This window comes from Corvus brachyrhynchos, unplaced genomic scaffold (assembly GCF_000691975.1).
Source record: "Corvus brachyrhynchos isolate BGI_N302 unplaced genomic scaffold, ASM69197v1 scaffold409, whole genome shotgun sequence".
Classification (NCBI taxonomy): domain Eukaryota; kingdom Metazoa; phylum Chordata; class Aves; order Passeriformes; family Corvidae; genus Corvus; species Corvus brachyrhynchos.
The window spans coordinates 607,859-624,947 of NW_008246059.1; the positions used below are offsets into that span (position 1 = coordinate 607,859).

Here is a 17,089-nt window from a genome sequence, read left to right on the forward strand (position 1 = left end):
CTCAGAGTCACCTTTGACTTGGCTGGAATTTAAGCAGAGACATCCTGACTATCTGCTTTGATGAGGCTTGTAACACCTTTTCATGTCAATACCCATAATCTTACTCCAGAGTTAGACTATTCCAAGAGACTATTCCAACTATTAATTTTCTAGCTGACAGCTTCAGATGTCACGTTCATCTTAACTTCTCTGTGATTTCCCCCTTCTTTTTTGCATGAAAATAATTGACCTGCTCTTATGTGTTCTGCCTATGTTATCTGCACTTGTCACCCTTCAGATACACTTTTCTGCCAGTGACATCAGAATTCGCCACCCAATGGATAAGTTTCATACAAACACTTCTGTGCTCCCATTTATGCTGTGTATAGCACTCAGACAAGCAGCTGTAGAGCAGCTAACTCATCCCTTCCCTGAAATGTCCCAAATACAACTGAATTGTGATTTTGGTCACAAAAATTGGATATTGTTCCCTTCCTCAAACTGACTTTCATGTCCAGTAAAAGCAAAATATAAATCTTGGATGGAACTTTGCCAGTCTGTCCTTGGAGCTTTTTTATGAAGAATTTAAGCTCCCGGTTCAAATTTCTTGAATGTGTTTTGGTCTAAAAAAATCCATGGGGACAATATATCAAGTGTTGTATACTAGTATATATTACATGGTTTCCAATAACAGGTTTTCTCACACAGTAAATTTGTTTTTGCAGAGTACTTAATTCTACACAGAAATAGTAGTCACCAGTTTAAAATTAACATAGGAATCACTGCCTAATAGGAGGACAAAGGGCTACGTAAATTTACCTATTAATAATCTTGATGACTAATCTACAATTTTACTTCTAGTGTCAACAACAGCAGTTGAAATTACTAAAGTTCTATCACCTGTCCAGGTCCCAGATTTTTGAAACACCTTCACATAGATAGGTTTTGCATGTGTTAATCATTTGATTGGTGATTTTAAGAAACAGGGATGTCATGTGCTCTGACGTGTTGTAGTACGGTGATGTACAGTAGATCATACAGACAGTGTTCATTAGACTGGGAATGTGCTCCATCACTGTTACCTATAACAGCAAAAGAATGGGGAAGTCAGCAATCTGAATTTCCTGAAATTCAACACAGTGGAAAATGTGACAGCTCTGGGAATATGTTTATCAGTGGACAATCATCTTTTTGTGTTCTTGTAGACAGATCATTACAAAATGGACCATCCAATTCACTTGCGGAGACCCATCACACTATGACCAAGACAAAAATGTGGGAAAAGGGTAATGAATAAATGAATAGGTCTTTTACACAGCAGGATTTTCCACAGGAAAACCAGAGGCTGTACTCTGCTTGGCCATGGCCTCCAGTACGTGAAGGTGCAGAAGAACATAATACCTGAGGAAAAGAGGTGATACCCTGCTACAGAAGAGTAGGTCTGCTGTAGAAAGGACAAGGAGAAAGTTGGCCTTTGCTTGTTTTGCCAAGATCTGTACAGAAGAGAAATCCAGCAGGAGGCAAGGCAACAATAATCTCACTCTTACTGGATACTGAACTACAGAGTTTTCTGTCCCAAGGAAATATTTCACAGAAATACACTGAGAACCCAGAACAAGAGACAGTGACTGGTCTAGAAAAGGATAAAAAAAGTATGATATCTAAAGGTCAAGTCCAATATGATGGAACAGTGAATATTTGCAGAAGAGCAGTGTAAAATAACACAATGGATGCAAAAGAGATAAAGCTTTGAAAATATTATTTAGAAAAATTGCTACCAGCTGGATTATGTGTAAATGTTCTGAACTATGTAAGCTTAGACAATTTTGTCTAGTGTCAGTATAACGAAAATTCATGTTCTCACTTAAAAAAATGAACTCTGAGACCCATATGGTTATGAAAATAAGTTTTATGAACCAGGATAACAGTGCTACCTACAAGAGAAACAGCTTTAACCTGTAAAATAAGTGGAAGCTGACCAATTTTAGCTCAACCAAAGGTTTAAGATCATTTTATGACTTTTGCAATGAAACAATCACAAGTAACTCCTAACTAAAGCATGCAGACAGAGGTACCATACGTAAGACTCAAGCTCACAAAGGCAACTCAGCTCATTACTGGGTTAGAAAAGCACAATCTGATGCTTAGTTTTTTCATACCCTTTAATTATCTTCTGGAATGATAACTACTTCTTACACCAAAAAAAAAGGTATTATTATCGCTGGCTAGTTTAAAATCAGTAAGCTCAATTCACTAATGCCTAAGGAGTTAAGCTGTCCACTAATAATTAAGTATAAGAGTTATATATTAAAAGGAAAAATAGCTGTTTTATAGCAACAAAAGCCCTTTGTTCCTTTTCTGAATTTCACATTAACTGCCTTTACAAGACTTACAGGTGAAGCATTTGCAAGTGGACTGAAAAATTTATCCAATGTATATAAATATCTCACGTTGTCCTTAGCTTCATTGGCAGCAATTGTTATATTACCATCCTGAAGGGATGAGAAAAAAAGAAAGGAATAGAATTATTAGTGTGAAAATTTTCTGAACAAGTTCTTTCTCTTTTATAGCACACAAGACTACGATTCCATCTTGCAAACATTTTCCCACAGAAATGCTTTCAAATATGCTATTTATTTTTCACATAGGAAATAGCTGCTTTTACATGCAAAAATAGGTAAGATCTTCCTGGTGGTCAGCAACATTTTGGATGTGGTTTAAAGCAAAACCTTACTTAGACCCACAAAGTTTTTTCCTCCTCATGGATCCAACTTAGATTTTAGATTGGTTTCAGCACAGGACCCACTCTACTAAACTTAGACAAGATCCCTGAAATGTACCAGGGTGCTTACTAAACAATGAGTTCGCAACTAATGCCTGTATATCCTTATGTTCATGTCAGGTGGAACTATCCAGTACTTAGGGGGCTAGTTTTTAGGAAGAAAGAAAACTAGTTCATCACCTTTGGCTTGTACTGGCTCTGTACAGACACTTTTATCCAAATTCCATCTATCATAAAAGTCTGCAAATATGGTAATCACAAAATCAAAAACTTTTCCTGGTCTATTCTTAAAACAGTAGAATACTTTCTTAAGCAATAGAAGACCTACATTCTGGGGGGTGGGGCTGGGTGGGGGTCTCATTTACTGTAAATGGTCTACAGCTTATTTTCTGTCTTGCCTACAATTTTGCCTGATAAGTTTCCATTACAGATATCCACTTACATGAAGTAGCAGTTATGCCACTAAAAGTCAGCTCTCAACAATTCTGAAAGCATTATGATGGACTTTCAGACTTCTACAGTTGGCCTGCACAGAGTTCAGCTTGTGAGAGACAGAAAAATGTTGTAAAACTGCTTTACTTTCGCACAACCATGCTATCTATTATGTTAATGAAAGACACATTACAAAAGCACTGACTTCTTTTCAAGTTATCTATTTAATTTCGGAATCATTGATGCTGTATGTTCCAACAAATGGATAATAAACCATAGTGCAGAACCACAATAAACACTCAAAGCTACTTTTATTTTTAGCACTGTGTTCAGTTCTGTATATATGACAAATAGAGTACCATAATAATTTAAAATTTTAATTAGAAAGTAATAATTACCAGTTCTTTCCATTGCTTTAATGTCTTTGATCTTGCTGCCTGAAGAATACTTATAATTTTCTTTACTCTTGAACTCTTGATCTCATCTAAAAGGCTTTGAAGAAAGAAACATACTTAATACTCTCTCTGGAATAAAAGTTTACCCTTATTTTTTAAAAATCCTTTTTTTTAAGACTCTGTGAGAAATAATGCAGGGATTTTACCTGTTAAATGATGACATTCTTGACTTCCAGTGTTCCAGCTCTGCAGATGGACCAACATCATCAGCTTCTCTTCTTATTTGTTCACCCTCCACTAAAACCTGTCTGATCTGTTTGGTCCAAATCATGACCACTTCTTCAAGTTTCTCAGTGACCTCTGTGTTAGTGCCTTCAAAATCATAGAATTGGACAGTTTTATAAGCACCAAGAAATAAATACAGAAATTTAAACTACGGAAGAGAAATGTTCTTGTCAAACATAATCTGAAACTATGTAAACTCAGCATATTTGAATCACCAACCAGCAGGAAAAGATTAAGATTTTAAAAACAAGATACACAGGCGTAATACTTGTATCTACCTACTCTGTTACTATTGCATATCCTTTACAATGGAAACAGTTAGAAATACAGTGAGTTCATAAGAAATGGTAGAAAGCTATTGTTGAAAGAGACGTAACTACTCTTTTTCTTACAAAAACATGTATTTCTATAATTTTTTTTTTTATAAATACATCTGGTTTTGTTCCCAGAGTCAGATAACATTGGATAGGATTTTTCCAGTATCAAAGAAAGTGAATAGCACACGCACTAGTATATGGATTCACTCAGCAACTACTTGGCCAGTAAACTAGGAGGGATACAGACAACTGCTTGCATGATATATCAAGCAACTACCTAATTCTTTACGATCTGTGAACTAAATATGGGAAAATGATTGATGGTTTTATAATTATACAATCAGAAACCTGGCAAGAGTTAGCAGAAAAATGTATACAGCTCAGGGAAGATGCATTAATTCTTCAAAGTAAATTTTTACTAATGACATAACATTTATTTTATAAACAGCATCACTGTGTTTGCTTTGGTGCAGGAATTACTCACCCGCAGTTATGTAGTCAGATGGGTTCTGTAAGTTTCTGACATAAATATCAATATCCACTTTTGTGAGCTGAATTTTATCTTCTATATTCTGTCTAGATGATGACAAAGTACCCACAAATTTATGCACTGAACACAGAAACTCTTGTATCTGGCTGTTCTTCAAGCCTTCTTTTACAGCTCCCCAGTTCTGATTATTTTATGATTTATGCAAAAAAAAAAAAAAAAAAAAAGTGAAGATCACACTTTCTTCTTTTTTTTTGACACTAAAGGTATTTTTCTTTAGAAAAGTATTTCTTATTCATGGCAGTATACAAAGAGTTATCAACATGCCCTTTAAAAAATACCCATCAGTACTTTAAAGTGTGCATTGATTTAATTAGTCTGTTAGACAAGAAAAATAAGCAAGAGGCTCTAAAAAATATAAGTCTCTGACTTCACTCTGACTTCACTCTGAAGTCAGCAGTCACTGATTTCTCTACTCGATTGTATTTTTTTTTTAGGTTGTTTTTTTTTTTTCTCCTTCTGAACAGAGAAAACAGACTCTTATCTCCCTTTCTGCTCCTGGGGAGAAAAAATGACAGTGTGTGGTAACTGCACACAACACCATCATTCTCAGCAGACACTGAGCTTCTTTGTATTTCCCACCTCTGAATGTGTGCTTCCAGAGGCAACTGAACCAACTGTGATGCTTTGTGAGTGCCACAGAATAAATGCCACAATATCAAAGAAGCTGGATATTCCAGATATAATACAGTGTTTGCTGTCCATGTTCCAGAATAGTCATGGACTGATCCCTTGTGCTGCCAGAAGGACTTGACACTTCTTTCAATCCAGGTCTAATCTAGTTTTCATCAAGTCATCACCGTTTTCACCTTAGTATGGTTGTTGCTGTGTTATATTCTCCTTTGTCATAATAATTAAAGCTGGTACTATTGCTTGAAAATAACCAGTAGACACATGAATTTCAAACATTGGTATACAAATTGCATGACTCTCATAAAGGCCTATATTAGACTTGTATCTTCTTATATCCTCTGTTTTAGGTCCAACTGATGCACAAACAGAACTGCAGCAGCAACATGCCTTACTTCCACGTGTTCTTGAGAAAAAAAGACTGCTTGTTTGATTACCTGCTGGGATTTAAGTGCTGGTATCATGATCTGGGACAAGAAAAATTCCAGGCCCTGAAGGATATTTCCATTAGTACAATCAAGCATGCCAAAATTCACCTCCTTTGGAAAGAAACAAAAATTAACACAATGCATGTAAACTTCTGCAGCATTACACTATTTGAGTGAAATTTAGATACATGCAGACACATATACAGCCCATAACTAGTAACATGAGTATCTCTGAAAGTCAGAGAAGGCTGTTAAAGTACTGTTCTTATACACAATAAACTATGAGAGGCCGGAAAACCTTATGTTAGTTTCAAGAATTATCTTTTTTTTAAAAGTCTAAAAGATACAACTTAAGTGCAGCATTTCCATAATTTAGGGTCATTACTTAAAATAAAATCTTCCAATTTATGTCTTTATTCCCTATTGTCATTAAAATTTATATCTTAATGACTAATTAATAATGATTTTTATTAATTAAAACCTTGAGGTTTAATAATAATGAAGTAGCTAATTTATAAATCATTAGAATTTTACTTCAATACAAATGCTTACTCTTATGAAAAAGAACTGTCAATCATACAATGAGACATTTTCATATAAGCATTCCCTACTTTTTTTTCTGACTCCAGTTGTATGAATAAAGGTCTGAGAAAATATTAAGTAAACTGCGAACACTGCATGATTTTGGTCTTACCTGGGAGACATTTGATGCAGTTATAGCTTCATCTGATGTCCTTAGGAAAAATGCACAAGTTCCTGTAAAGTCCTGTAAATAGGACCAAATGCATACAGTTAAAAAGAATACATGTATACAGTAAAAGTAATTTACTTTAAAATTTACTTATCCTAAAAGTGTGCTGAAAACGAAATTGTAGAAAATCAATTACTCAAAAAGTGAACTGTTTGCAGGATATTTGAAAATCTGTCCCTCTCAAATCAGACACTGTTTTTTCCCTGTCTGACATAAGAACATTAAAAATGCACTTTTGGACAGACCGGTTCAGTATTGCACCTCTACTAAGAAAATGCAGTTCGGGGAGAGTGTGTGAACTAGGCTATTTCCTATTATTGTACTTGAATGATGCTTATTTTTATCTATTTATCCATTAAACCTAACAAAAAACCTAATAATAATTCAACCGCAACAATTCTGAAAAGCCATTCTAGTTGGTCCAATTGGCAGAGGAATGAACCTCACTTTTCCCCTGGAAGCAACAAAGAATTCTTCTGCTGTGTCTTTCCTGGCATTACAATGTTAACATAAGCTCTTTGGGGCCAACAAAAAGCAACAACAATAACAACCAAAATGAAAACCGAAGCGTCACCATGTCTTATTCAAAGACCATTGTATACAGAAGACCCAATTCCCCCCAAAAGAGATGGAGAAAACTAAAATTAATCAGAAATCTTAATGAAAAATCTGAATATGTTGTTGAATAATGCTTAGATATTACAGGGAGGAGGTTATTATAAGAATTTGAATGGAATAAAGGATATGTTAAAGGTATTTTTTGAGTAATGTGCAGTATTATTCGGTGAAAGGGCATAAAAAGCCACTGAAGAAATGCACTTTTAAACTAGAAGTGCACAAGCCCTGGAAAATACTTAAATGCAGTCATTAAAAAAAATGTGAGGATCTGCAACTTTTTAACAAGGGTTTATTTGACCTACTCTCCTCTCAGATAGTCAGATCACTACTCCTTTACTGATGAAGGCCAACCTCAGCTCAAGAAATGCTGAGAAATCCTGCATTATGAGAATAGAGACTAAGTACTTATATATCTGTCCAAGAAATTAAAAAAATTGTATAAAACTGCACAACTGTTATGCCTTTTCAATATTTTACTTTTTAAATGTCATCTAATGAATTGTTTCAACCATACCTCAGTGGAACCCATGGTAATAAATAACTTCTTCTGAGGCAAACTGTTTGTTGACCCATCTGATCTCGATGCATTCAACTTTTGCTAGCAATTAAATTATAAATAAGAGGTTAATAAAATAAAAACTGTATCATACAAATACTTCATCCATTTGAATATGTGAATTACAACTAAGTCCATTCTGATTCAGTTTGTAATTCCCAGATAGAAGTCATGAGTTTTGCATTCTCTGGAGAATAAGCTTTGCCTGAATCTTACAGTCCTCAGTAAACAGTTTCACAGCCCCATTCATTCAGGGAAAAAAAAAAAAAAAAAAACAAACAAGAAGGGGGAAAAGTCTTACAAAATAGAATGAAATTAAATCTGAAGTGTTTCCTAGTGCAACTTCCTCTGTGAAAACAAACTGAGTGTCTCACAAAAAGAATCATATGCTTGGTCTGCAAAGTCATACTGTAACTGTGAATGGGACTCACAAGCAATGCCATCAGCTCAATCCTGCCAACAATGCAGTGAAATTTAGCTTTCTGCCCATTTCTTTAACCATACATCACAGAAAAGCTTTCTCTCCGAGAAGCCTTGCTGCCACTCATCCCTCTCCACTGAGATGTATCTACAACCTCTTCTCTTTGAAGCAGCAAAAAAGCTTAAACCTAATAAAGACCGGCTTCCCCCTAAGTTTGTATCATGCATTTGGGAAAATGATCTGTTGAAACTTGGAAAAATGTGACAGAAAATAATGTGGGAGATGCTTGCAGGTATATTTCTCTTTAAAGGTGAGGAGAGCCTTCTTCCTAGAAAGTCAAGTGTTCAGCTCCTGCTGGACTAACCTGTAATATGTGATACACAGTGGTGGCTCCTCACTTCCACCCCAAATCAGCATCTACTGACCCCTATGCACAGTTTCAAATGAACACCATGAACCTAAGTTGGCAAAAAAGAGATACGGGAAGCATATCTTTGATATGGATCCTTGATAAATCTTGGTAAGGACATGTCTACTACTCAAGCCCATAATCTGCCCTGGCCAGTATTTTGTCTCCAAGAACAGGGCAAGCACGTCTAATACTGCCCTTGAGTAACCCCCAATTCTCCAATGTGTTTGAAATCAAACTGTTGACAGAACAGCCAAATTAATGAGATCTCTTCACTCATCAGAATGCGGGGAAGATGCCAGAGATGCCATTCATACTTCCCATCAGAAACATTTTTATGCTATGCTGTTTCTGAAACAGAACTCTCAGAACAGAATAGAAGTATTTTATCGTTAAAAGGGTCAAAATAAAACAAAATTAGATACAGCAATGAAGTGTTTCATTTAACCCAGGCTGGGCATTTATTTCTGACTTGTCAGTTAAGGAAAACAATGTCAAGATTTTTAGTTTCATCTTGATTTAAGTGAGAGAACAAGACATTTATCCCAGAAATGTGCATGCCTAGTCCCAGTGAAACGAAAAACTGATTAAACTGTTTTGACAGCAGAGATCATTCAGTGCTTTGCAAAATCTCTAAGCAATTCCAGTGAATTCTGTGAATACTCAAAAGTTCTTTTAGTTTATCTAAGTTGTAATAATTCTGTAATTCACTCTTGCATTTAACTGACAATCAAGAATTATCAATCAGTTTTTCTCCTCAACGAGCCCAAAATACCACCACAGGCTGAGTTAGCTCTCCCTACCACGGCTCCTCACTGGCATAATTTGAAAGGACTGATGAAGGACTTCTGCAGTTCTGGAAGCCCACAACAGTCATGTTTGACAATGTCAAGGTCACTTGGCCCCTTCTGATATCACACATGCAGTAGAAGATGAACGAATTATTTTGCTCTTTATGCAGAGGCTTCTCCTTCTCAAAGGGAGAAAAATACATCTTGGGGACCACAACTGCCTTACTTCTAGTCACAGTTTTCCAAGCTTATTTTCTGCAGAATGGGATAGACCTGAACATGAGGCCACCTTAATTTGGAAAGAAATTGCATCATTTTTCACCCTCCTGAATGAGTGCTTTGTCCATAGTGGAGTTGGTGCAGTTCAAACCAAAAGAGGACAAACTGGTTCTTACACAGGCAGCTCCCCCAATCCTGTAATACTTATCCTAGCTAATCTAGTATTTTAAACTCTGAATAGCATGAACACTTTGTCTCAGTTATCTTCACCATTTTTGAAGTCTGAATTTTTACTCTACTTGGCCATTTTTAAGTCTTCTTTCATGAAAACAAGAACAGTATCAAACTCTGCCACAAGGCACCCTCCCATTTCCATGTAAGCCAAGATGTAAACATTTAAACAATGAGATCCAAGCTCTTTGCACACTGGCATACATAGCAAAAAAAAAAAAAAACAGTCAAGATTTTTTTGAATTTTGCAACAGTCATGTGATTTATTTTTTTAAAAATGCAAATTTGCTTTTGCAGAAACAATAACAGAAACATACCTGCAATACATCTTGGTAAAAGAAGAGCAACTTTTTAAGTCCACTAGGGGCAAAGAATTGTTCTATTAGTTGAAACTAGAAAAAAAATTAAAAATTACACTTGTAGTTAATTGTGAGGCAGTTTCAAAACACTGAAAATTTTGGAAATATTTCTTGTAGTAACAATTTAATTAATATTTACCTTGTCATCAGAAATAATAGTCTCCTCCACTTGCTGCTCACTCAAGTCTATCCCATCTGCTAATCTTGATATCAAATACCTGTGTCTTCCATCTATCTGAGCTCTTCTCTCCTCTTTGGTTACTTTGGCTTGCTTGGCTAGTTCTTTTCTACTTTCACTGGAAAGTACTATACTTTTCTTAACAGTGGTCTACAAAATAGAAGTTTGTTATAGAGAGATTACTTTTCCACACTTAAGGATTGTATTTTATACTGGTGATCTTTAAGCTGGTTTCATAAACTACTTTAAGCAAGAACATAAAAAAATTACACGTAAGGAATGTATAGGGAAAAGAACAGTAATAATTAACTAGTTAGGCCAGAATTATTTCTCAATATAAAGCTGCTACTATGAAAACTACATGTCTGGAACTTCAGCTCAGGAATTCAGAACCAAATGTGGATCCAGGCTAAGGTCAAAATACAACTTTAGCACAATAAAGGCTCTGATTCAAATCTCAGCTTTGTGAATCCAGGTTCCAAACTTCTATATGTCCATATTACAGATTTGGGATTGATCTCTATACTGCCAGCATTTTCATATATAGTATCAAGTTATTACCTTAAAGGAAATAAATAAACCAAATCACTATAAAAGCAGTTACCACAGGAACAAATATACAATTGATGATTAATATACAGATCATATAAAGGAAGCAGCACAATTATAAAGAGATTTATGAAAGTATTATGAGGAACGAGACAACTCTTAGAAAAATTAAAATCATTTATTAAAACAGAAAAACTGAAAAATTACAAAAATCAGAAAAACATAAAAATTTGGGATCCTAGTGGCTCAAGAGGTATGCCCAGGAACGCAGGGATTAGAGATCTTTGGGCTTAAACAGCACTGGACCTCTGGTGGAAAACTTGCAGTGCTGGGCTGACTTTTAGCTAACCCAAAAGTCAAAGAAAAATTATAAAAGGCTCCCAAATAGGAGTAAGGCTTAGGTGCCCAGCACTGCCACCCACTACAGCCGAAATCTGCAGTGGTCTGCACCTGTTCTGAGGCTGACTCGCTATTTTATAGTACCCTTGCTCCACCCCAGTCCGCCCACAGACCGCCCATGGCACACCCCTTTGGTTCTAAGTGATTGGTGCTTCCCTTTGACAGATCATCTCTGTCTACCAATAGCTCGTCGTTGTCAGGGGGGTAGTAGCAGCTGGAGTAAGAGTGGTAACATGTCCTTATTAAGATTCAGGTTGCCGTGGAGCTTACTTACAGACCAACAGCTAAAGGTCTAAAACTGGCTGTTGGCTGTTAGAAACTGGGGTTTGGAGCTGGTTCTGAGACTTAGGGTGCAAAGTAGAGACCCTTAAAAAAAAATATTAAAATACATCCAACACATCTTAAAACATTTGTAAAAGTATACAGAGAACATGAGAAAAACAACTCTTACAGTGTACAAGTGGTTTAAAGTTGGAAAGGGATTTTTAACTGGGACACTTTTAACTGGGGGATTTTAACTGGAACTGGTGCAGATAAACTGCTTTGAACAAGTGAAAACACTAATAGCAGAACTTGATTTTTGTACCTGGACTGATGGGTGAACATTAACACTCAATTAAAAATTGTGTAACCCAAAATTAACTAATTAAAACACTTAACATGCAAAGACCAAGCTAATTAGGGAGTTCATGTATGACAGGATTTTTCAAAATCTTTCTATCAGTGTGAACAAGACTGAAAACAGATATGGTGACCAACATAAAATCTTCAACAACAAAAAATCTTCAGAAGCTATATGGAAAACTAAAGATTTGGGTAAGTAAGTAACCACACTGATTATTTCCCTCTACACACAGCTCCCACTGACATAAGTATCTGGGGTTTGGAAATGTCTGAAGTGTCTCTGTACCTCACAATTTTTACTGGAGATCATCTTCCCAGTACTCTACACTAACTGGAATTGTAATTAATCAACCCTACTCCTGGAGTAAAAACCAAAAAAGCTGGCCATTTTCCACCTTTTCCTCCTATCATTTGGTCTTACCCCAGACTCTGAACGGATGTTTTACATCAATCTTTTCTCTACCTGCATCTTTTTGAGACCAGGAGACACTAAGAATGTCTGAATACCTGTAGCTGACAGTCAGTACCCTTATGATGTCTCTAAAAGTAATTGTGATTCATCATGTAGGTACCAACTCATCTGTGTCAGTCTTTTATCATCTCTAGTTTCCATGTCAACAGCTGGATCGCTTATTTTGCATATGCCTTCCCTGATGCAGTATGACCTTATTCAAGTATTCTTAACCAACATTAATTTAAATTGTGGCAAAGAAAGGATATTAAGCAATGGGTTTTAAAAAAAAATCATCAAAGAACCCAAAATCCCAGCAACACACCTTGTGAGCACAGAAAGTCAGTGCCCCAACACTGTAGACACTTTTGAGTGGTTCACTGTTCCTTTTTCCTTGCAATTAACAGAGCTTCAGTACTAGACAAGCTTTTGACAGTGAAGACTTAAAGAAAAAACTGTATAGAAGAACATTTAACAGACAAAAGGTAGTTGAGTCACCACCTATTTTAGAACAAAAACACTTGCCGGAAGAACAGTAGTCAAAGACGATCCTGTGACAGCAGATCCTAGCTCAGTGCTCCTTGTCTTCAAGTTCCCTCCATGTCTGTGATATTTACTTTCTGTGTCTGGTTAAAAGAAATTACAAGTTCTAATTATTCAAGTACAACAAATGCATTTACAAGACCTGCAGTGTTGTGTCTTCATATTTGCTAGCTAACCTCTTCTCACACTGGGAAAACGAGACCATTTTATTTCTCAAAAAATGATATTTACATCCCATCATTGGCAGCAAATAAGATCCCCAGTGGAGCATGCAGTAATGCTTATGAGCAGCTCACTAAACTTTCATGAATTACTGTTTAATCTATTTCATATAAATAATAAGATTGTGACTAAAATGAAAATTCTAATAGGACTGATTTCCATACAAATTTTCTATCAAATTACCTGATTAATATGTATTATATACAGAGTCACAGAATGGTTAAGATTGGAAGGGATCCTGCTCAAGCTGGATTACTTAGAGCCAGTTGCCCAGGACTGTTTCCATATGGCTTTTGAGTATCTCAAAAGGACGGGGACTCCATAACCTCCCTGGGCAACCTGTGCCAGTGCTCGGTCACCTTCATAGTGTTTCCTGATGTTCAGAGGGAACTTCGTGTGTTTCAGTTTCTGCCATTGCCTCTGGTCCCATCACTAGACACCACTGAGGAGAGCTTGACTCCTCTTCTTTACACCCTCCCTTCAGGCATTTACATGCACAGACAAGATTCCACTCAGACCCAGCTCTCAGCCTTTCCTCAAAGGAGAGGTGCTCCACTGCCTTCATCATTTTCATGGCACTTCACTGGACTCTTTCCAGTATATCCATGTCTCTCTTGTACTGGGGAGCCTAAAACTGGACACCCTACTCCAGGCGAGGCCTCACCAGTGCTGAATGGAGAGGATGGATTATCCCCCTTAACCTGCTGACAATACACCTTATCCACCCCACAGTAACATCAGCCTCCTTTGCCACAAGGGCCATCATGTTCAACTTGGTGTCCACCAGGACTCTTAGGTTCTTTCCTGCCAATCTGTTTTCCAGCTGTTTAGCCCTCAGGTAGTACTGTTGCATGGGCTTGTTCATCCCCAGGTGCAGGAATTTTCTCCAGCCTCTCGAGGTTTCTCTGGATGGCAGCACAGCCCTCTGGTGTATTGGCCCTCCCTCCCATTTATGTGTTATCAGCAACCTTGCTGAAGGTACCCTTTGCCCCACTATCCAGATCATTAATGAAGATGATGAACAGGACTGGACCCTGTACTGACCCCTGGGGTACACCACTACCTTCTGGGCTCCAGCTGGACTTTGTGATGATCACCACCCTCTGAGCTTGTCTCTTCAATGTTTTCAATCCATCTCACTTTCTGCTCAGACAGCCCACACTTCAACAGCTTCTCTATGAGGATCTTACAGGATTGAAGGGGAAATTTAGATTGTAACTGCTCATCAGCAGTAATTTGTAATCCAGGAACAATCTGGCATGGAGATTGCTCAACTGCAGAAGGGGTTAAGCTGGCTGGAAGCAGGAATACCAGAGGCAGAACAAGCCCTTGTAAGGCAGTATAGTTTCCCTTGGTAATAAGAAACAGCCACAGCTTTGTCTTGTAGCCATCCTGGAATGCCTGGCTTAGGGTCTACTTTTGGGCAGCAGAGCTGGAGCTGAGGTATGGACCAAAGGCTGGGCTGAGGTGCTCCATGCTGATGCTCACAGGACTGGTGCTGGTGTAATTGTATATAAGGAATTGCTTCATGAAGCATCTTTGTAGACTTCTTATAGAATTGGTTATGGTTTAAAGACTGTCCAATGCATTGTTTATTAATTTTTTAATATATATTTCAGCACAAATGTGTGTTTAATCCACCTCAAGGGAAACAAGAAAAAATTCCCAACAGGAGAATGTCAAAAGCCTTACTGAAGAAAAGGCAGACCATAGTCACTGCACTCCCCTCACCTACCAAACCAATCATTTCATTGCAAAAGGAAATGAGGTTGTTCACACATTTCTTCCCTTGCTGAATGCATGCTGATTACTCCCAGTCACCTTCTTGTTCTTCACGTGCCTGGAAATGGTATCCGGGAATAGCTGCTCCACCACCTTCCCAGGGACTGAGGTGAGGCCAACTAGACTTTAGTTCTCCTTTTTGCCCTTCTTGAAGGCACGAGTGGCATTAGCTTTCCTCCAGGCCTCACATACCTCTCCCAGTTGCCATGAATATTTATTTATTCAGTACTCTTTCAATACTATCATTCAGTACATGAGCTTCTTACACAAAGTCAGCGAATACATAAGCAAAGTGGACATAGGTAAGGGATGCACACACAGGCACAGAGGGAGATTGCTATGTTCAATAATCTTTGAACCATTTAATCTATTATCACTGTTAAAATATTCCAGAAAAGAGATGCCATATTATGTGTCATACCGTAAAGTACACTGTATTATGGAGTACTACTCATTTTAATTACAGAAAATTTGTTTGAATTGTGTTACTATGATTCAACACTAGGAAATCTGGTATGGGATCAGAGGTGCACTGTGGATGACCCTGTAAATACATACATATATAAAAACATATATGCATTTGCTTATTTATATGTACATATTTATTTATAAAGCTGAAAACTGCACATTCAGCACACACAGTTCCTACACTGGCAGTTTCAAAATAGCACATACCCATCCAGTATATATAAACTTAAACACTCTACTTAATAATTGGTTTCTCTTTTTTTTCCTGTGTTTTTTTCCATGCAAAGCCAACATGAAGTACTTATTATTTTCTCCCTTACCTTTTTTTATGGCAATTAGAGGTGGACAGAGATCAATATGAGGTTTAGAAGAAAGTTGTGTTGCCCTCAGTTGCTCGGACTCCTGCTGCGCAGAGTGACCGTGAGAGGAACTGGGCTCATCTCTTCCCCCTAACTCAGTCTCACCTCCCACAGAATCCTCCATCTGCACCACCACACAAAAATCAACCTAAATCAACAGTACAGAAAATGACTGGACAGTGTAACATTGTAATAAACACACTTTCGGTATTTTTATCCCTGTTACAGCGAGAGAGACTAGCAAGGAAAGGGGAAAAGAAATATCTCTACTTGCAGTCGGTGATTTAAAAAGAGAAGATCTAAGCAGTTTTTAAAATGATAAAAGCTCCTCTAAGGGTGCCTGTTACCAAAACTTTATTTCTAATTGCATAACTATACTTTCTCTCCAGTCAGACTGCCGCAGGTGGGAACTCACGCGTTGAGGGACAGGTTAAGCTCCTTCCGAAGCTCCTGCAGCCGCAGGTCCCGCTGCGAAGCGCTGGGCACCGAGTGCTGATTGCGGCACCGGCTCAATCCCAAGCAGGTTTTTACGCCTGCGGTCTTTCCCGGACACTTGGAGCGGCTGGCAGCTGCTATGGCAACCCCTACACAAACCCAGCGAAGAACCCAGCCCCCACGAGGCACCTCGCCTGTCCCCATTTCCCACTGCACCCAGCAATCCAGTGCTAATTTCATAACTACTTGTCTTTTGAAAAGCACCGTAGGTTTCTCTTGCATATAAATTAAACCTTAAACACGCAGCTTCCCTGAGCCTCAGCGATTCTGAGGTGCTGAGCCAGGGGTGCTCGTGGTGAGAGCTGTATCCCGGCGGCCACACCACGCTCCCGACACATCCCTTCCTGGCACGGGAGCGCCCTGGGTCTGGGCAAGGCGTGAGGAGACAGCCGAGACAGCGGGCTGAGTGAGGAGTGTCCCTTCTCCTCTGCCCGGAAAAACAGCTTCCACACGGATCTGAAGGCACCGCGTGATGTGCAGCTTATCCACCCTCACAGAATCACTTAGGTTGGAAAAGACCTCTGAGCTCATCGAGTCCAACCAGTATGACCCAACACCACCGTGTCAACCAGATCATGGCACTGAGCCACATCCAGTCATTTCCTGAACACCTCCAGGCACGGTGACTCCACCACATCCCTTTGGCAGCCCATTCCAACTCTTAACAACCCATCCCGTGAAGAAATAACTCCGCGTGCTTCCTTCTTTTTTTCCAGACGACACCCACTGCAGCAGGCGACCGCTCCAGCCCAAAGCTTTAACACCTCACGGGAGTCGTGAAGTTTATTTTTTTATTTTTATAACCGATTTCGGCGACTTTGAACCAGGCTCCAAGAGCACACACTGGGCCCCTTAACAACAAAACTGTC

General features: G+C 38.2%; 1 protein-coding gene across 1 annotated transcript in view; it reads right to left on the bottom strand.

Annotated features, from left to right (window-relative positions):
- LOC103623566 (dynein heavy chain 5, axonemal) overlaps nucleotides 1–17,083 on the bottom strand; it is a 152,347-nt gene extending 135,264 nt beyond the window's left edge. Inside the window, exons 1-12 of the mRNA XM_017746168.1 lie at nucleotides 16,141–17,083; nucleotides 15,687–15,873; nucleotides 10,290–12,977; nucleotides 10,109–10,183; nucleotides 7,679–7,762; nucleotides 6,490–6,561; nucleotides 5,805–5,906; nucleotides 4,675–4,861; nucleotides 3,795–3,960; nucleotides 3,592–3,685; nucleotides 2,373–2,471; nucleotides 880–1,061 (exon numbers count right to left, since the gene is read on the bottom strand). Of these exons, the coding sequence (XP_017601657.1) occupies nucleotides 880–1,061; nucleotides 2,373–2,471; nucleotides 3,592–3,685; nucleotides 3,795–3,960; nucleotides 4,675–4,861; nucleotides 5,805–5,906; nucleotides 6,490–6,561; nucleotides 7,679–7,693 (917 nt within the window). The 5' untranslated portion in view covers nucleotides 7,694–7,762; nucleotides 10,109–10,183; nucleotides 10,290–12,977; nucleotides 15,687–15,873; nucleotides 16,141–17,083. The remainder of the gene's footprint in view (nucleotides 1–879; nucleotides 1,062–2,372; nucleotides 2,472–3,591; nucleotides 3,686–3,794; nucleotides 3,961–4,674; nucleotides 4,862–5,804; nucleotides 5,907–6,489; nucleotides 6,562–7,678; nucleotides 7,763–10,108; nucleotides 10,184–10,289; nucleotides 12,978–15,686; nucleotides 15,874–16,140) is intronic.
- Nucleotides 17,084–17,089: the final 6 nt, after the last annotated feature.